Source organism: Brugia malayi (assembly GCF_000002995.4).
Source record: "Brugia malayi strain FR3 genome assembly, contig: Bm_v4_Chr4_scaffold_001, whole genome shotgun sequence".
NCBI lineage: Eukaryota > Metazoa > Nematoda > Chromadorea > Rhabditida > Onchocercidae > Brugia > Brugia malayi.
The window spans coordinates 9791233-9813364 of record NW_025062478.1 but is presented as its reverse complement, the minus strand read 5'-3'; the positions used below and the strand labels follow the sequence as shown (position 1 = coordinate 9813364).

At 23.9% G+C, this 22132-nt stretch overlaps 2 protein-coding genes and 1 further gene across 3 annotated transcripts; 1 reads left to right on the top strand and 2 right to left on the bottom strand.

The window, feature by feature from the left end:
- Positions 1 to 1717: 1717 nt before the first annotated feature.
- Positions 1718 to 4354, bottom strand: Bm6090 (acyl-CoA desaturase, putative; the record flags this gene model as incomplete). Its single annotated transcript, XM_043082281.1, has 9 exons — positions 1718 to 1762; positions 1970 to 2134; positions 2339 to 2441; positions 2553 to 2663; positions 2924 to 3046; positions 3149 to 3231; positions 3360 to 3490; positions 3610 to 3730; positions 4211 to 4354. The coding sequence occupies 9 exons, from the start codon at positions 4352 to 4354 to the stop codon at positions 1718 to 1720; spliced, it is 1026 nt and encodes a 341-aa protein (XP_042938215.1).
- Positions 4355 to 6469: 2115 nt separating this feature from the next.
- Positions 6470 to 16659, bottom strand: Bm13604 (UPF0279 protein C14orf129 homolog, putative; the record flags this gene model as incomplete). Its single annotated transcript, XM_043082280.1, has 7 exons — positions 6470 to 6712; positions 7284 to 7483; positions 8111 to 8313; positions 11388 to 11472; positions 12175 to 12299; positions 13183 to 13326; positions 16343 to 16659. 7 exons carry the CDS (start codon positions 16657 to 16659, stop codon positions 6470 to 6472), a joined length of 1317 nt encoding a protein of 438 aa, XP_042938214.1.
- Positions 16660 to 17495: 836 nt separating this feature from the next.
- On the top strand, positions 17496 to 17564 carry Bm16808. Its single transcript, XR_006228107.1, has one exon. The product of XR_006228107.1 is annotated as a pre-microRNA Bm16808 (primary transcript).
- The last annotated feature ends 4568 nt before the right edge of the window (positions 17565 to 22132 follow it).

Sequence of the window (22132 nt, the reverse complement as noted above, 5' to 3'; positions counted from 1 at the left end):
GTAAGAGTGCTTACAATTTAAAAAGGAGAGATGATTTATGATATTATGGAATTGGTTAGAAGTGTTCGCGAAATTATCATTCGCGACAATACCAACAGTTCACTTACTCTAAATGTTTATTAATTTATCTTACTATCACTTTCTATCATTCTTCGTTCATTTTCCTACTATTACTGCCATTGTTAAACGTGAATTAAGTGTGTGAGTTTGAGTTTAAACTAAATTGAAGTTCGTTATATCAAAAGAAAAAAAAAATTGATCTCAGACAATGGTTTTGAATTCTTTACGTAATAGACATTAGTTTACAACAAAGTGTTATCATTTGCAATGATTTAATTAAGTAAAGAGCTGTCACTTTTAAGTGAACTTTCCTCTTTATAAAGTGACAGTTTCATTTATGCCATTTGCTTATAAGAGTAGCTGTCAAGTTTGACAATCTTCACAATATTTCAATATTTTCAAGTAAAATTTATAGCAAATAAAGCTAATTTAAACAAAGAGCTTTTCAACATTTTAACCTCGTTAAACCGGAAAATTTTTAAGAGATAAATTGAGAACAATTTACAAAATATTAATCAATACACATATTCTCTGTTAACAGATTGTAACATTCTTGACAATGAAGATAAGCTTTAGCCACAATTGAAAGATAACAGTTGGTCAAATGACTTGAAACTATATATATATAAGAAAAAAAAAAACAATTGCAATAATTTTATATTACTTTTAGAATTGGAATTGCAACAATTTCATACTACTTTTAGAATTTCTAAGATTACAAGATTTTGCTGATTTAATACAAAATTATTTAAGATTATTTCAACATAAATAATACGATTTTCAACACACACAACTAATAACATTTTTCGATTTCGCTGATAGCTGCAGTTTCCGGAAGAGTTCATTTTGTTTTAATTTTCAATAATACAGAAGGTGGAAAATATAATAAGTAATCTCAATTAATTCCTTTCAATTGATTTATAGAGTATCTGAAGCTATGCCTAACCGTACCTTATTTCACAAATAATTCTTTCAGGTACTATTTCTGGAATTGTTAAATAAATAGTAGTTGCAAAAACAAAACATAAATATAGGTTAACCAAGCTCAGCACTAATCATTAATCATACTTCTTATTAATCTCTTGCACAAATCGTCTTTATCACTATTCCTATCATTGTTTACTACGATTTAAGATTAAGCGGTAAAGAGATTTTCAAACTTTCAATTTCCAGCAAAATAGGCGCAGAAGCAGAGTTCTGATCTACAGCACACATTTATATAAGATAGCGAATATGAAAAAAATAATTGTAAAAAAAAAAATTAATAAAATTTTGTCGAAAATTTTTTATAATATAAATGTCATCCTTAGAAAATGCGGTATTTTATTAGTAATCTGAACACTGATAAAATGTTAATTTATTTACATCTTGTAACAAAACCAGCAACAAATAACCATGTAATTTTAATCTTCTGCCATTCAATGATAAAATTCGAAGAGATATGTGAAATGGAATTTACATTACAATGATATATCAAATAAAGCGACATACTGAAGTCTCAGTAAATTATGACATCATTCTATAAGATAATATTTCTCTCTAATGCTACCGCATCCTAATAACCTGAAAGAAAGACAGTCTGGAAAGACTGAATAAGAAAACGATGTCTACCTATTATAGTGCAATAAAATGAAGCGCTCAAACACTCCACATTGAATCAATTACATTTCTTCACGTATTTTGCTTTCTGTCGTTCAATTATCTGCAAAATTCCATACGATAAAATTAATTGCCAAATGAAATAAGTTAACTTTTTCATTTAATTTTCAATAACTTTTTCCCAGCAATACATTCTGTAAAAACCTCTACCTATTCGTAAGAAATAAAATAAAAGACAACATTTGACATGTTGAAATCAGAACCATTATTTCTTATTAAGCAGCAACCCACTTTAATGATTAAATATTACCTCTTGCGGGACAACTTTCATGTCGTATGCCAATCCCAAGAAAAATAGTATGTCGATGAATAATTTTGTTACATTAAAGTGAAGCACATATTCAGATGTTCGATAGTCTTGCGGAAAAGTGTGATGATAGTTATGACCGCCTTCACCCATTGCCGTTACCGCTAGCTGAAATTAAACACCACTGCTTACCTTCCAATTACAGCAAAACCAATTTTATGAAAGGAAATTGAAATTGGGAAAATAAACGCCACCGTAATGCTAGTAAGAATTTTGTATGCCGAAAGCATGATGGCTGAGCAGTAGCATTGATTTCTTTCGCAAAATTGAGATCAAATAGGTCCAAAAACGATTAATAATCTCTAAACTGACCCATAATGATTCAACAGGTGTTATATTCGGATTGTAAGGCTTGAAGCCATATTTGTGTGCCAACGAATTGATTAGCCATGTACCATGCAGAGTAGAGCAGTATCTAAGATATGAATATGAACCAAAACTGATCATATTTGAGCACAGAAATGTCCAGAAACAAATCAATAAATTTTTTCCCGCAAAACAGATTTTTAACAAATGAAAAGTTAACCTTAATAATGTGCAAGTATAAAGAGCGACCATGAAGGATTCTCCCCAAAAATACATCGGTACAAAGGTTGGCACAATAAACCAAGCGAATAGTACTGTTTTTAAGTAGTGTCTGAATTAACAGTTAGAATTAGTAAATTAAATTAAACGGAAAATAAAGCAAAGGATATAAATTACAGCATTGCTACTAACTGTTAAGAAGTTAGCTGTACACTAAACCCACAGCCTTATCATCTATTTTTCACTTTTTTAGCTCATATCCGTCTACGTATTAGGCATGATTTCAGGAAAACCGTCACACGAAAGCAAAAGCAAAGAAAGATTCTTCGACCATAATTCATGAAAACTGTTGGTAATAAGCAGAAAATAAACCTTCTCTGAAATGCAAGTATAGGATCATTGAACAAATCACTCAGATCTAGTTGAGAGCCTTTTCTCTTCACTTCCGGATGTTTACGAACCATCAACCAACCCATATGAGCAAAAAACATTCCTCTATAATATAACATTCAAAAAGCCAAATAAAATGGAAAATACATTTAGCATTGATGATGCAAGTTGATGAGAAATGGTGAGGAAAACAATAAACTAACCTACCTTGTGGTATTGTGCGGGTCAGCATCAGTATCTGTCCACTTGTGATGACAACGATGGTCTCGTGACCACTCAATTACATCGTTCTAAACATAATATGCAATCACTAATGCAAAACAAATTAAGGGAGTGCAGTGGAACAATTCAAATTCGAGCGATATCGATGAATTCAAAAAATGCAAAAGATATAATAAACAAATGGAAGGAAACTTGCCTGGAAAGCCATACTGTTGCAAAACATCAAAAAGAGCCGAGCAGGCCATCTGGCCTTATAACTACGATGAGACCAAAGACGATGTGCCCCAGCAGTGATACCCATAACGCCCATTAGCCAACAGGTGCAATCTAAAGCATAAATAGACGTTATGAACTAAAAGCTATCATTGAACAAAACACTAAAATAAGAAAACAGTGTTTAAACTGAAATTAATCATTTTCTAAGAAAGACAAATAGCATAACTTACACCAAAATAATGTTGGCCATTTGGCGAGGAAAATAAACTGATAAATACCGACCAGTGATGCGACATGGAGAGCTGAAAATAGCGCCACATTCCTCCATACAATTTGAGTTTTGAATTTAACCTGCAATGCAAAAACAAAAACATTTGATGCCAGGTAAAGAAATACTATGTGACCCGAGCAGCAGATAATTTTCTATTTCACTCCTGTAGGCACGAAAATTCTGCTTATCTTCCTCAGACATTGCTACACTAACAAATCACAATACCGAGGATTTTCACTGTTAATCTGTCGCGGGATTTACCTGGGATTTTCTTCACGAAATTCTCCTTTAATCTGGATTGCTCACATCCGTAATCTTGCCGCCTTATACAATGTTCAAAATAACAAAAAATTCTGTGATCGCTGGCAAATCCAAAAAATCTTTCATAACTCCAAATGATCAGAGAACAATCAATCACTGAGAGTGAGATGATCGCTTGCCCGTCTCTTCTCCACTTGCCCGTCTTTCTCCTCTATTTCGCAATGTTGCAAAATGTAACTTTTACCCACCCGTCTCTCCTTTCCCGCATTTCATAAGAGATAACAAGGAGGATTACTTACCTGTTTTGAGTGCTCGCTAACTTCCTTAATTTCATTAGCATCGGCAGAGAGGAACTGTTCCTGAACGACTTTCATTGTCTCCATGTCCACCTCATCCATACAATTATCAGTGACAGCTCCTACTGTTTCTGTTTCTGATACCATTTTTCCACTGTGACACAATCGTCAAATATATTTCCCTCAAATTTGATAAACATTCGAGCAAAATACACACAAATGCATATGCTAACGTAGTTTGCAGCATTCACATTTGCGCGTGATGCGCTATTGACATTTTTAGGCCTATGGTATATTTTTAGGCCTATGTAAAAAGACACATAACAAAATGACACAATATTAAGCTGTTTTGAAATATGACCTTTCTTTCATCATGAAGAGAAGACAATGACAGCAACAACAATAGTACAATAGTCTTGAAACCATAAAGCTACAATTTGTATGCTTAAAAGATCAAAGGTCAACCAGTCGTGAGAACAAATCTGTGCTTAATTTGAGAAAAAAAGACAGACTAAAATGGACAAATGAAAGTAGATGGAAGTTGCAAAAGAAGCAGCAGTTTTCTACAAGTAAACGACAGTTGACAATGACAGAGCACGACGTAATCTTTGGTTTAATTTGGTCGACGACACGGTCTATCTTCGATGATAGGAAATAGTGTCACCGCGATAGGAAACCAACGACGACGGCGCTCTCTGCAGCTTATGGTACCTACTACCCTCCAAAGTAAAGCGCTAAATGAAACATTCAATTGTCTGTCTCTCTGTCTGCTTCTCTGTCTCTTTGTCTTTCCATATATCCTTCGATTTTTTCTGCTCTGATTTTTCCATTTTTTATCAGCAAATGATTATGTGTGATCATTTATATTATACATATACTCTTTTTCTTTCATTGGTTTATTCTCTTCCACGTTGCATTGCTAACGTACGTCACTCTCAGATTGATACCCGTATGCTGGGTAAATCTCTTACCCATTTATCAATTAATAATTCTTCAATTCAGTTTACAGAAAACATCAATTCAAATGACTCATTGTCATTTTATTCGTCGTTATCAAACGAATATGTTAACAAAAATTCTTTGCTATTATGTTTTTTATATTTTATTATACGCTATTTGTTTGTTTACACGTAAAATACCATTATATATTGCACTGAATGACGTAACAAACGTCCGTTGCAATAATGTTACATTTATTTAAAAATAAAAGACGTAAATATTTTTGCAAAAAATTTTCAAAAAAATTTTTTTCAATTTATATTCTTCTAGAAAATTGAATTCAAAATATTACTGAATGTATTTAAATATACTGTTAAATTAGTCAAATACAGTTGACACTGTGAAACATTCATTGCTTTATTTTGGTGACATTTTTCATTTTTGTTTTCATCAGAAATTGTGACACAAAGAAAGAAAGAAAAAAAAAAAGAAGAAAGCAAAGAAAAATAACAGTTGACAGTAAAATAAATAAATAATAGTAATAATAATCAAAATAACTTGTAATCATATCAAGAAGACAACAATATAAATTCTAATCCTAATTGTTTCATTTCTATTTTCAATTGTTAATAAATTATTTTAATGATATATCTAAATGTTAAAATATGATCAAAAATGAAATAATTTTTTTTTTTTTTTCATTTATTATTGAATATGAGTGCTAATTAGTAAATTCATTCAATTTTTTTCTTTGTAATTTTTTGCAATCATTAAAATACTGCTAAAATGATTATTTTGTTATTCAAATGTATTGAAATCATTTTTGAAAAATTAAAATTTTAGCTAATAATATAGCTGTGATAGTAAAAATTTAAATTAGAAATGAAAAGAAGGAAAAAAGGAAGGAAAAAGCAACAAAAATTTTCCATAATGTACAATATATAACAATGGAAAAAGATGGAAATTAGTGAGAAAAGTCCGTATTTAGTAAGAATAAATTTCATACAAAAATTTAACTTTTTCTTTTTCTAAAAATAAAAAAAATAAAAAAGTTAGATAAAAGTTAAATAATTTGAAAAATCTAGAATTAGAATAATCCAATTAATGAAAAAAAAAATGTATGTAAGTAATTGTATGTTTGTTGATAAAAAAAAAATACAAGAAAATTTAAATTTTAAATTGGAAATAAAAAGATTAGGGAAAAGAAAGGAAAAGATGAAAAAGAATTTGATATATCTATTAATAATTGGTGATTAGAATTGTATGATTTTATGATTTAAGTGCATGTATAAAAATTGTTAATCAGTAATGAACTTATGTAAATTAATCATCATTTTCATCATGACTGATAACATTATCATTTGATTGTGAGTCATCTGTTGAAGTTGTATGACGATTTGGTGTTTCAGTGTTGTCTAAATTATCAGTTAAATTTGTTGATTGTGTAGCAGTAGAAAATGGTGTTGAAGCTATCATATCATTATCATTATCATTATTATTATCCTTATCATTACCATCACCATCACCATCACCATTATCATCATCATCATCATCATCATCATCAGTCTATAATTAAATGCTTTAAATAAAGATTAGAAATAGAAGATTAAAAAGGGAAAAAAAGGGAGAAAATTTTTAAATATAAAATGATATGTTTGTATGAAATGTTTTATGATAAGATAAAAAAGTATTTATTTGATTAATAAAATAATGATAATATTGGCATTATAGTATACTTTTAAAGAAGTAAAAGAAAAAATCGGGTAATATATTGGCAAATTATAAAAAAATAAAACTTGATTAATTAAGTTTTATTTTTTTATTAAATTAACTAATTAAGTTTTTTTTTTACTTAATTAACTAACAATTAGTTAATTCAACATTTTTTTCTTTTATTTTTTCACCTTTTTTTTAAAAAAAAAATGAATTAATGCAAAAATATTGAAAGAAATTTATGATAATTTCAAAGAAATAATAATAATAATAACAACAAAAATTAGATAATATATTTTAAACAAATTGTAAAAAATTAAAATTATATTAATTAACATTTTCTATTCTATTTATTTACTTCTTTTTTTTTTTTTAGATAAATGAAAAAAGAAATTTATGAAAACAAAAAAGAAAAGAAATTTACCTGAAGCATACGTAATTTTTGTGCTAATTTTTCACTGAAAAGATTTCTATAATTTGGTGACAATTTATCCATTAAATCATACAACGTGTCATAGTATACGGTGAAAAGTTCCAAACGTGTATAGTCACCGTGCATGCAATCATGACGTAATGACGTGATACGCCAACCTTTTAATGTTAGTTCCAAGCAGTATGGTTGACCTAAGTAAATAAATAAACATTATCAATTTAACAATAATTTAAGAATTATGAAATTAATTAATTAATTTAAGCAAATTAATTAATTAAGCAGTGAATAAGTAAATAAATAAATTAATTAATTAAATAATTGAGCAAACAAATAAATAAAAATTATCACTTTAACAATAATTTAAGAGTTATGAAATTAATTAGTTAATTTAAAAAAATTAGATAAGTAAATTAATTAGGCAATGAGTAAATAAAATTAAATAAATAAATTAATTAATTGAGTAAATAAATAAATAAACATTATGACTTTAACAATAATTTAAAAGTTATGAAATGATTTATAGAAACATTTGATAGAATAAACTAAAACATTAGTATTCCGTAATGCTATATATCTCAGTATAGCTATACTTTTGCTATCCATCCTTTCAAATTACTTTACCACAATTCTGTACTTACGTTAGCGTACGTGACCTTTACGTAAGAACAATTAGCTCAAATATTTCAGGAAAAAAAGCCTAAATAGACGCATCTTGAATGGAAATCGTCAAGTTAATATTTCAATATATAATATATTCTTTATAATAATGAATTTTCTTTTTTAATGAAGAAAATGAAATTTTCTTTTCCGGTGGTAACCTTCAGTAGTGGTGACATTAACAAAGATTAAATCCGGTGTTCGAGGAAGTATTTCGGAAACTGAAATTGTTTGCACAGCAAATGAAAGTTCATGCACAGCAGCAATTGCTTCTAATTCAAGCGATGATTCACCACGAGATTGTGGATTTGTTCCATGTAAACTTCGATTTTTTGTTGATACACGTGTTAATGACGGAAAAGATCTGAAAGAAATAAAATAAAATAGGTGAAAAGGTAAAAAAAATTTTTCATTTTTAAAAATTGCAAGAAAAAAGTTTAGAAATGGATTTTTTGCCATTTCTAAAGATCAAAAGAAAAAGTTTAGTTGAATTTTCCTTCCTCATTTCTAGAGATTACAAGAAAGGAATATTTTATAAAATTGATATCAATTTAAATTTATCTACAAATTATTAACCTTTCGTCAAACTTCAAATTACTTTATCAAATTATTGTATATAAAATTAATTATGCAAATCATTTAGTATTAGTTAGATTAAAAAAAAAATCGATAGATAAAAAATATTTGAATTGTATAATAGATGCGTATTGAACTAGATTTCACTGAAAATTGTGTTAAAATAATAATTTTAATTTAAAAAAATAGTTAAAACAGTAGTTTTAATCTTAAAAAAAAGTTAAAATATTAGTTTTAAATTTAAAAATGAGATCGTAATTTTAATGAAATAAATGAAAGCAGTGTTATTATTTGATAAAATATTACAGTAAAAATCTGAAAAGTTAAGTAAACAATTATTGGATTAATAATAAAAAAAAAAAAAAAAAAAAAAAAAAAAAACAAATTACTTTTTTTATCTTTTGTTTTCGTTTCAATTTTTTAAATAAACTAAAATATAATCTAACAAAATATAATCAAAACAATTAGATTTTTTTTTTTTTAAAAAAAAAGAATTAACTACAACAACAATAATAATATTAATCGTATGAGTATGTGTACACTTTAACAAAAAAATAAATAAATAAATAAAGTAATCAAATTTTGTAACTTAAATACTAATAAACTATTTAACTTAAAATATTGTAAAAGAATTTGGCAATTAAATTAGCTTAAAAACTTAAATATTAATAAACATTAGGAAAAGGGAGAGAATTGGAACCGAATCTAGTTGAGGTATTTTTCTCTAATAATGTTTCTTTAAAAAAAAAAAAAAAAGAAATTAAAATATAATTTTTCCTCTTATTTATTAATAATTTTCAAAAATTAATATTGAAACAATTTTAATGGTTTGAAATAAATTTAAATTATTGCTTTATTTGTACAGAAATAAGAGAAAATGAGAAAAAAATGATATATTTTAGGTAATAATATGCATTGAAAGAAATTAGTAAATAGTAGCATGAATAAAATTAATTTTAAAAAGAATTTTAAATTTAAATTTACTACATTTCCTATTTTCTAATCAGTATCATCATTTTATAACATCAATAATTAAAATTAGCATTTAAAATAGTAATATTTATAAGATAAACAATAATCATTAGAAGATACTTTAGACAATTAAAATATTAGTAATCAAAAAGACAACAAATAAACAAATAAACAAACCCAATTGATAAACGATCCATTTTATTTTTGTTGCATAATTTTATCGAATAAAGAAAAAAACTGACAGGTGAAAATGTTTTGAACAACTTATTTTGCTATTTGAACGAAACAAAAGTTTGTATAGTTTAATATATTTGAAAAAAAAAAAAACAAAAAAAGAAAAAAAAAAGAGTATTTCTTCCTTTTCGTTTCCCATTCTCAAATCAATCAGTGAACTTTTAACTACCAATGAATTTCATTTTTTTTTTTTTTTAAAGTTTACTTCTTTTTCACTCTCTCATCCAATTTTCAACTTTTAAGCATACATATATATATATATTGCACATGTAAATAAAATGATAAAGTGATAAAATGATAAAGATAAAGTACTGTTAAGACAATTTCAGATAGGAAAATGAAAATTTGAGAGTTAAAAAAGAAAGGAATTAAAAATTTATAAAAATATTAAAATTTTGCTAGTTGAATAAATTTGAGAGGAGCATTCAAGAAAAAATAATATTATATACTAACTCTACGATTATTCTAAATAAATTTAATCTATGAAAAGTTTTTTTGAAAAAAAAAAAAAAATCATTAATTTATAAGAAATCAATCTTAAAAATTAACCTAAGAAAATAAATTAAAAAATGATTAACTTATAAGAACAAATTTCAAGATTCCTTTTAGACTGCATTAAAAAATCTTCAACAATAATCTCTTAAATATCATTTGGAAACTAATATTATTCCATAAATTGTTGTTACTTCGATTAGAGTAACATCTTACTTTGATTAGAGTAACACCTTACTTTGATAGAGTAAAACCTATCAAATTATTTATGAATTTACAAAAGAATTAGATTCTATTCTCATAAAATTTATATATTATCTTTTTTCAATTCTTTAAAATTGTATCAAATGAATAATTTTGCTTATAATCTATAGATAAATTCTAATTTTATAAATTGTTTAAATACAAGAAACGAGCAAAAGAAACTATTTCACAAGAAAAACAGTCAAATGTTTAAACTTTGATTAATTGATAAACAAAAAAAATTAGCTTAAATATAACAATAAAATAAGCAATAAATTAAGTAAAACTTTCTTTTTCCCCAATTATTTGCTTTCCTTTTTGCCTACTAATTAACTTTTTGTCGAAACATTACTTTGGCAAAAATATATAATTAATAAGTTTGTTAGTGCAAAATATTTTCCAATTCGTAAAATCTAACAATTGCTAAAAAATTTTTTCTTTTTTTTTTTGCTAAAAAATTTTTTCTTTTTTTTTGCTAAAAAAAATGATAAATGCATGTTTAGTGCGAGAAAATTGCATTTAACTGATTGAAATAAAAATAAAAAAAAAAAAAAATGTTTCAGTGATAATATCTTATCTTTTTTTCTTTTCATATTATTCCACTTATCAGTAGAGTTTAAAAAAAAAAAAAAAAAAAAAACGAAGAAAAATTTAAATTTTTGATTTTTACGAAGAAAAATTTGAATTTTTTTTTTTGTGAATAGAAAGCATTAAATAGTTCAAATAAAATGTGATAATTTATTTGATCAAAATGATATGAAATTAATTTATGATTAATAATAATTTATTAAGAAGAAATAGTGATAAAAAGTTCCAAAATTAAAATTCGAAATTTTGCTACAACTAAAAATTTGCAGTGAATAATTCAAATAAGTTAGTAATTAAAATTAAATAAGTGATAAATGATAAGAACAAACAAACCCCATTAGGCTTCCACTCAATGAACCTACTGTATATAAATTATCAATGTCACCCAGTGGTGAATCACAAGCCGAGAATGATGCACCTAAAATGAATTTTAAATCAAATATTTAATTAACTTTTCTCCACATAAAGTAATACGGACTAGTAGTAATAAATGAAATAAAGAAAGAAATAAAACAAAAAACGAAAAACAAAAAAAAAATGAAAGAAAAAAAAAACCGCCAATCAAAGTTTTTTTTTTTTTGCTCTTTTAAAGTAATACCCATTTTATGGTACTATTTACGAAAAAAAAAAAAAGAAAAAATAATAATAATTAATAAATAATAGGTAAATACTTGCAATTTATTGAAAACAAAATTTAAATAAACGATTAAAAATTGGAAAATTATCTAAAAATAATTACTTCATATCTCATTTTTCTAACAAAGCTATTATTATACTTCTTATTTTTCAAATAATACCCATTTTATGGTACTATTTAAAAAAAAAAAAATGAATTTTAATAAGCATTAGATAGGTAAATAAATGTATGCAATCTATTGAAAAAATAAATAAACGATTAAAAATTGGAAAAATATCTAAAAATAATTACTGCATATCTCATTTCTTCTAACAAAGCTATAATAATAATAATAATTATTATAATTATTATATAATAATAATATATTATTATTATAATTATTATATAATAATAATAATAATTATTATTATTATTATGTTTCTTACTTGTCCCTACAAAAAGAAAGAGAAATTATAATCAACAAAAACAAAAAATGATCTTTACCACAGGCGGAATATTTATGTGATGTTCCTAAATTGACTGGTGAATTAGGCGGTGATGTACAGCATTGATCACGATTATTCATCATTTCCTGATAATAATTGATCGCTTGTCCCCATCGTTCTGATCTACAAAATTTTATTTCTTATAAATTGAATGAATGATCAAAATGTATTTATTGTACAGAAATTGCTATTTGCTAATATATATACGAAAGATAAATTATTTTGATAAAAATTTAAAAATATAATAGTTGAACGTTAATGATAATAAAAAAAAAAAAAGAAAATAAATAAATAAAGCAAAAATATTTGTAAAACAAAGCAGAAAAAGAAATTCAAAATCAAATCTGATTAACCTTCTTTGTTTATTTTTTAAATTAAAAGAAATTATAAGAAAATGAATAAGTAATAAGCTGATAAGGAAATTGCGTTAAAAAAAATAATAAAATGAAATAATTTCAAATCAAAATTGTATTAAAAAAAACAAAAAAAAAAATAAACAATAAATTAAAAAATCTGAGAAAATATACTAAATCTCAGATTTTTCTCTTCTAATGTAATTTTAAAACTTTCAATAAAAAATTATTTAATTTAAAATTTATCGTTTTAACTCATATTTAACTCATTTTAACTTATTTTTAACTTATCATTTTATCACTTGCTCTGTATCTTTTTCAACTTACTGCAAAGCATAATCTAAAATTGATTAGTAAAAATCATCAGTTAATATTACTACTGTAAATATTTTAAAAACTTATAAAATTCTACTAAAAATAGATCTCCATTAAACTAAAAGTAATGAATGTGACACTGTGACACTCATTTCATTGTCACCATAATGGGATAACTTCGATAATGATACATTGTCACATGATATTTTACTTATAAATATGAAAGTATATCTCCCAATTATTTGTATCGTAGTGTCATCCTTCTCGTTTTATCTTCTTTAAAAAATGAAACAACAAAAAAAAAAAAAGGATTATTGGTGACAAAGAGAGTGACTTACTCTTGTCGACGATATAAAGGTGACGATTTTAAGCAATCAGCTAGCACATTAGCACTACAACGAGAATTGGGCAATGAATTCTCGCAACATTCGCTGTACAATGGATAAGGCATTGTTCGAGATTTTGTGATACACTTTTGATTGCTAAAACAACGAAATAATGAAATAGTAAATTAATAAAATCAGGTGGATAGAGGGAGTCTAATCAACAAAATGTATTAATAAATAAAGCTTAATTAGTAACTTTATTATTATTATTATTACTGTTACTATTATTGCTATTATTATTATTATTATTAATATTACTACTATTATTAGTTTAATAAAATCAGATAGATAAATCATAGTTAAATTAAACTCATTATCCAATTAGCGAAATGTTTTAATAAATAGAGCTTATTTAATAATTTTATTATTATTGCTACTGTTACCAACATTATTATTGTTATATTATTACTGTTGTTATTATTATTGTTATTATTACTGCTATTATTAATATTATTATTATTATTATCATCATTATTAATGATGCTATTATTATTATTGCTGTTATTAATTATATTTCAATAAAAATCGACAGATAAATCATAGTTAAATTAAGTTCATCATCCAATCATCAAAATGTATTATTGAATAAAATCTTAGTTAATATATTATTATTATTATTATTATGTTGCTAAAGTTCGCAAAATATTTTACAAGTAAACAAGTAAGATGAGAACAGATCAAATAAGCAAAAAAAAAAAAGAAAATTTTTACAAGTAAACTAAGTAATAAGAGAAGTAACATAAGTATAAGAATTATCTTATTTACTCAATTTTAGCATCTATTACAAATGTAAACAAGAAAACTATTGCTCATTAATTAATTTATAATTTCATATAAAGTTATATTAGACAGAAAAAAATGAGTAAATATTTATTTTTAAACAAAAATGCAAAAGAAAAAATTCAAATATTTTATATTCTAATGAACAACATTTAATTACTAATCTATCAGTCTAATCATATTATAATTAATTGGGCTAAATGATTGCTTATCTTTTATCAGTCATAAATATAAATATAACAAAAATTGAAATTTGATTAGAACTTCTTAATTAGAAAATTTAATTTCAATTGTAACAAAATTAGAACAAAAAAGATATAACTAGAAAAGTAGCAAATATCAAAAGGTAAAATACATATATATGTAAATTCAAATATATATAATCTATTATTGACCAATCTATTTCTTATCTTCTTATCAGTAATTATTACTTCAAAATTTTAAATGTTTGGGAAATTTCACTATCATTTTTCCTCCTATCAATTACAGGTAAACTTCAATCTTATCTCTCTTTCTAATATTAACAGTGCAAATGAAATTAATTAAAAGTTTTATATTTCAATATGCAAAAATTTTAATCACTGATAATAATACCCAAATTTATGGGAAGCAAAAATACCCTATCTTTCTATGTGAGTGCAAAAATTTTAATCACTGATAATAATACCCAAATTTATGGGAAGCAAAAATACCCTATCTTTCTCTGTGAGTGCAAAAATTTTAATCACTGATAATAATACCCAAATTTATGGGAAGCAAAAATACCCTATCTTTCTCTGTGAGTGCAAAAATTTTAATCACTGATAATAATACCCAAATTTATGGAAAGCAAAAATACCCTATCTTTCTCTGTGAGTGCAAAAATTTTAATCACTGATAATATATGGGAAGCAAAAATACCCTATCTTTGTTTTTGAGCGTAATTTTATCTTTAATCACTCTAAACAATTGCATGGAAACTTCAGTTTCTTTAAAGCTATCACTTATCATCAATTAAATCAACATAATTGATAAAAATCACTCAATGCATTAAAAATATTTTCCTCATTTCTTATCTTATTTTTGTTATCAGTTCATATCAATTAAATTCATATCAAATTTGCTTGAAATAAATATATAATAAATGAAAGTGATTAAAAATAGCTGAGAAAAATTTCTCTTATCAGTAATTAATTCACATCAGTTTGCTTCAAATAGAGAGAGAGAGAGAGAGAGAGAAAGCAAAAAAAAGAAATTTTTTTCACATAGTTTTTTCTTTATTCGAGAAAAAAATTTATAATTATAGAAAAAACAAAAGCTAAATTTTATTAAACTAAGAAGCATTTTAGTTTATTTTTTTTTCTTCTATTAATTTTATGATAATGATAAATTATTAGTATAATAAATGTAATTTTAGACTTATTCTATGCTTAATCATCACCTATATTTCGATCATTGATCAAAATTATCATAATAGAATGAAATAAAAAGGAAAAGAAAAGAAGAAATGCCTTCAATAAATTAATATAATTCTTTAAATGTTTGTTTTAATCTGTAATAATTTAATTTTTAAAAGCCTTTAAAAGATGGAAAGCATACATAAATTATTCTTATGGAACTTTTCTTTTTTCTTTTTTTCAAATGTTTTATGACAGAATGATGTCAACATTCGTCACATCGATTTCGGAATGACGTGAAGGATAGATGAAGATTGATGTTACACTTTTTGCATATATGATCAAATTAAAACAAAATTATTAGAAGAAAATGAATAATCGAAATCAATAAAAAGTAATTGAAATGAAATAATTTAAATATTCAATGATATTTTTAATATTTATTTGAATAATTCAATTATTCAATAAATTGATTAAATGAATATTAAGTAATAATAATATATCAAAGTTTTTGCTATTCTATTTTAACAAATATTACAAAGATTAAGAAAATTGGTGGAAGAAATATGAGTGATCGAAATGAATAAAAAAGTAATTGAAATGAAATAATTTAAATATTCAATGATATTTTTAATATTTATTTGAATAATTCAATCATTTAATAAACTGATTAATTGAGTACTGAAATTCTTGCTATTCCATTTTAATAAATATTACATTGTTTAATTTTATAATTAGTTCCATAAGTTAAAAAATGATAGAATAGGAAATCTAAAAGAATTAAAGGAAAATTTTTAAAAAAATTTAAATGTAAGAAATGCAAATAAATACAAGTAATAATGCAAGTAAAATTATGTTAAAAATTGCTATCATAAATTTTCATATACTAATTATTATCATTAAAAAAATTTTAATTTAATAAAATTTTATAAAGATGAATTAAATATTAAACTTACAATGGTATAGAACGACGTCGGTTATAGCATAATATGTGATTATCACCAAAGTATGATAATCTATTTTCACAGTCACCCATCGATGCACTCGAAATCTTTGGATACATTGGCGGATCAGTAGACATTTTCTTTGTTGTTGTTGTTGCTATTGTTGTTGTCGTTGCTATTGTTGTTGTTGTTGTTGTTGCTATTGTTATTGTTACTATTGTTATCGTTGTCGCTGTTGCTATTGTTGTTGCTGTTGTTGCTATATTCTTTGATTTTATAATCAATTCCAATATAATTAATTTTTCGCACCAATCACTGAAATAATGCATTAATAAATAGTTTAGTTCAAATAAACATTAATAATAGTTTAACCGAAGATATTGTTTAATGAAAAAAATGAAATGCGAATTGAAAAGAATAAGTTAAAAATTAATAGAATAGGAATTGAAAAGAATGAGTTAAAAATTAATGGAATAGGAATTGAAAAGAATGAGTTAAAAATTAATGGAATAGGAATTGAAAAGAATGAGTTAAAAATTAATGGAATAGGAATTGAAAAGAATGAGTTAAAAATTAATGGAATAGGAATTGAAAAGAATGAGTTAAAAATTAATGGAATAGGAATTGAAAAGAATGAGTTAAAAATTAATGGAATAGGAATTAATTGAAAGGAATAAGTTAAAAATTAATGGAATAGGAATTGAAAAGAATAAATTAAAATAGAAACTAAAATATTAAGTTGAAAGATAGCAGTGTATCATTTCGATTACATTGGTAACGATGAAAAGAATTCTCATAAAAACATGGATAAAGAATAATAATTGATAACGATGAAGATAAAATGATAACAATAAACAATTCGCAATTCGTCATTAAAATTCAAAAAAAAAAAAAAAAAAAAGCAATTCTCGAACATTTTGTTTATTTATTTATTTTTTAAATCAATTTGTATCAAATAATAATATGAATAAATGTATTACTTTTTAATTCTTTAACTTATTTCTTTTTAACTTTTTTTTTTTAAACTCAATTAAATGAAATCATTGTTAAATTTATCATATTTATATAATATAAAAAGTATCATAATTCATTGGAAAAAAAAATAAAATAAATAAAAAAAAGTTCTTAATGAAGGATTAGACAAGATAACCTAATGGAGAAAGACAACTAATGATGATGATGATGGCTCAATAATTATTTATAGGTCAGATCATCATCATCATCATCATCCAAAAATTAACCAACAGATCGTTCTGGTATTTGACCTTATCAATAAGAGATTGTTCTGGTATTTGACCTTCCTTTCATAATAATTGCTATAATAGCTATTTAAATCCTAAAAATAAACTCTCATTAACAACAAAAGATCATTATTTTTAGATAATTTTTGTCATTTTAGGAAAATCTTTTACTCATATTGCTTAATACAACAAAAGAAAAAAGTTATTTTAATTATGGGAAATAATTATAATTACTTATAATCAAAAAAATTTAACCTTTGACCTGCCATTTAATAACTTTGTGAGAAATAGGAAGAATTAATGAAATGATGAATAAATGGAAAGTATATGTCATTTTCATATTAAACAAACAGGAAAAAAAAAAGAAAAAGAAGGGACGAGTTGGAAATCTTTTAATCTTTGTGATAATTTTGTAAAAAAAAAAAATATTATTGTGAATACTTTTTTTTTTTGAAAAAAAAAAATCAAATTTAATAAAACGAAATATCTATTTGTTATTATTCGATTTTTTTTTTTTGTAAAATATTTGATTTTATCATTTTCAAATTATTTTATTTTTTTTTTCTTTTTTTTGTTCCTTCACATTTCGTATTCATTTTCTATTATTGGATAATTAGCAAATCCTTGGAGAATTTTACTTTTTATTTTTTTTTTTTTTTTTGTTTGCTTAATCTTTATTTCCATCAAAATATAATTTATTAGAGAGAGAAAAAAAAATACAAATTGAATAATTTAAATTTGCAATTGAAATAGTAATATTAGCATTTATGTTGAATTGTTAAAAATGAAAAAAAGTAAACAATAAAATGACAAATAAAACTGATTAAAAAAAAAATCAAACTGACTTTTTTTTTTCAATCAATTTTAATTTTTATAAAAAATCATTGAAATAAATGAATGAATGAGATACGTCTACGAGAATTTTAATGGGAAATATGTCTGAGAGAGGGAGAGAGAGGGAAAGAGAAAGAGAAAGAGAGAGAGAGAAAAAAAAGTAACAAACAGATGTTAATATTTTATTATCTAGTTTGCATATTATATTACTTGAAGCTGATCACTGATAAAAGAAGTGATAAAGAAAAAGTATTTATTGATGATAAAATACTTATAACTATCAGATGAATTTCGATGAAATATCTCAAATGCTACACATTTCTATAAATATATCATTGAGCATAAAAAGTAGATAAGCTACAAAGTATAACAATCAAAAAAAAAAAAGTATTATCAAGAAAAGAGTGTAAAATTTTGTATGATAATAAAATTTAAGTGCTATTATTACTTTTTTTTTTTATCATTTTTGTGCATTTATCATTTCTTTATCATTCTATAAGTTATATTGATAATCAAAAAGAAAAATAAAAAGAGAATTTAACAAAAAATGATAAATAAATTTTTCCTTTTTTTTTTTTTAAATAAATTAACAAATGTAATTTAGATTTTATTTAAGCAAAAATAAAGAAATTAGATAAGTTTGAAACTAATACATTGCTAACAATAAATGATAATTGTTAAAAAGCAAACAAATAAATGATTTATTGTTCTCTTATTTTCACCTCCTCTCCTCTTCCCTCCTCCTCCTCCTTCTCCTTTTCCTATTATCTCTTTTTCCTTTTTGCAAATATTTAAATAATATCAACCAGCTAACAATCAATAAAAATCTAATATCATATGATTTATAAATTACATACTAACAAGTATTGCTGCATACTTCTTCTAATCATCCAAAAATTCATGTGACACTCATTTGTCATCCAATCCTATATGCATATTTTTATGCATTAAATAGTAATTGGAGTAGTTTAGTTTTGTTTGTTGTAGTGATAAATGATAGTGTTTGGAGGAAAAAGTTTGTAGCAAGAAATTGCACAAATAGAAAATGAGAAAAATGATAGAAATGAGAAAAAAAAAAAGAAAGGAAAAAGGAAAAAGAAATGACAATAATGTCAACATTTTCATCCATTTCATTTTACATCAATGAACATTTTCAATCAAAAAAAAAAAATTGAATTGAATCTGTTCGTACAAAATTTGTGAAATTGTTTTAGAAAAAAAAAAAAAAAAATCAATAATAATGATAATGATATTGGAAAGAATTAAAGGTAGATCAGAGGTAAAAATATAAATGAATTGGACAATTCATAATAATGCTAAACGATGACGTCAAACAGATGACAAGTGAAAAAAAAAAAAAAAGGAAAAGAAAAAAGAAGTCTTCTTATTTGCTTACGATCGATTTCTCTGGATATGTGTATGTGTGTATGTGTGGGTGTGTGAGTATGTGTATGTGTATGTATGTGTATGTGTGTATGTGTGCGCAAAAGGTTATGAAAATTGCACTCTTTAAAAGCGTTCGTTGGTTTATCTCATTCGTGGCGAATTATGTTTTCGTGAAATGTTTATGGAAGCGGAAAGTTGTTTCTGTTCATTTCTTCTGGATGGATTGCTACTACTACTACTACTCCATTGATAATTGATACATTAAGTCGTATGATGACTGGTAGGTCAAGTAGTCTAATCGTTAATGGAGTAAGTAATATAAGCCAGATAGTCTAATCAATTAGTAGATTAAGTAAGAGGTCAAATAATCTGGTCAATTAGTAGACTGAGCAACAGGTCAAATTATCTAATTATCTGTAAATGAAGTAAGAGGTCAAATAATCTAATCGTTAATAGACTAGGTAATATAGGTCAAGTAATCTAATCATTAGTATTAAGTAATACGTCAAATATCAAATAATCTAATCGTTAATAGACTAAGTAATATAGGTCAAGTAATCTAATCATTAGTATTAAGTAATACGTCAAATATCAAATAATCTAATCGTTAATAGACTAGGTAATATAGGTCAAGTAATCTAATCATTAGTATTAAGTAATACGTCAAATAATCTAATCATTAGTATTTTAAGTAATACGTCAAATAATTTAATTACTAGATTAAATAATAGATTAAAATTAATCTTTAATGGTTAACTAAATTAAGTAATATGATATTTGAATAAGTTAAGCAATAACGTTTGTCAAGACAAACTTATAAAAGCACAGCATTCAGTCAATTAATGATTTGGCTCTATTGACGCATCGACAAAAGCGCCAAGAAATTTTCTCGTTCATAGTAGCATCAATAACAAAATACTCTCCCACTCACTAAAAATAACATCTAAAAATAAAAAATAAAACGAAAACAGATGAACAAAAAAAAAAAGAAAGAAAGCCAATATTCATAGTTGTAAATAGTATAATAATTTTATCTTAAAAGAATGCTCTCTCTGATTAGATTAATGTTTAATTATCAAAGGTAATTAATTTCTCGGAAAGGAAAAAAAATGAAACTATATAAATATTTATAAAAAGAAAAAAAAAAACAACAACAAACTAAGCATCTGCTAAATTCAATGGTTTATTTCAAAAATTTAAAAATTTTTTTTTAACTATAATAAATATTACATTTTTAATTTTGTGAAAACTCTATTCCTCGTATATATCAGGTGGATAAATAAATCTCATGCATATATATTCAAATATTTATTATCATAATATTATTAATAATATAAATTATATTTTAAATTATTTATTAAAAAATTTTAAAATATTCAATGAACAATTTAAAATAATAACTTAATCTATGATATTTATTTAATACAACAATTGAATAAATTTAATACAATTAAAATTTTAATTATTTAAAAAAAAACAATTAAATAATAATGCAATTAATTTTAATTATTAAAATTTAGCAAATTAATATTTTGGAAAATTAATACCTAAAAATTTTATTAAATGATAAAAAATAATTGAATAATTGTTAGAAAGTGCAAATATCGATGAATGATTATTGGTTGAAGAAGATGCAATCGATGTTTAAAAAGGAAGAGTTAAAACTAATAGATGCCACCTACTGTTACATATAATCAAATTTTGAAACATTTCACGAGAAATTCACGAGATGTTCCATTTTTTCTTTTTTTCTTTTCCTCCCTCTCTCTACCTCTCTCTCTCCTTCTCTTTCTCTCCCCTATTCCATTCCTAATTTTTGATAAATTTGAAATTTAAATTCAATAGTAATAATAATTATTATTATTACTCATTATTATTATATTCATTATTATTATTATTATTATTATTGCTCATCATTATTATTAATTATTATTATTATTATTGTTATTATTGTTCATTATTATTATTATTACTACTTATTATTATTACTCATTATTATTATTATTATTATTATTATTCATTATTATTATTACTCATTATTATTACTATTATTACTCATTATTATTATTATTCATTATTATTATTATTATATTATTATTAGTGTTATTACTACTACTCAGCACTATTATTATTTACTATTATTTTTATCATTATTATTATTATTGCTATTATTATTAATTATCGATAATAAGCGAAAAGTATTATTAATTATAGCTGATCAGCAAAATAGGAAAATTTAAAAGGCATAATTTAAGCGATTAATTGTTATAATTGTGTGATTGGAAACGTTCTTTTTTTTTTTTTTATTTGTATTTAAAATCTAAAAAAATAATAAAAATTT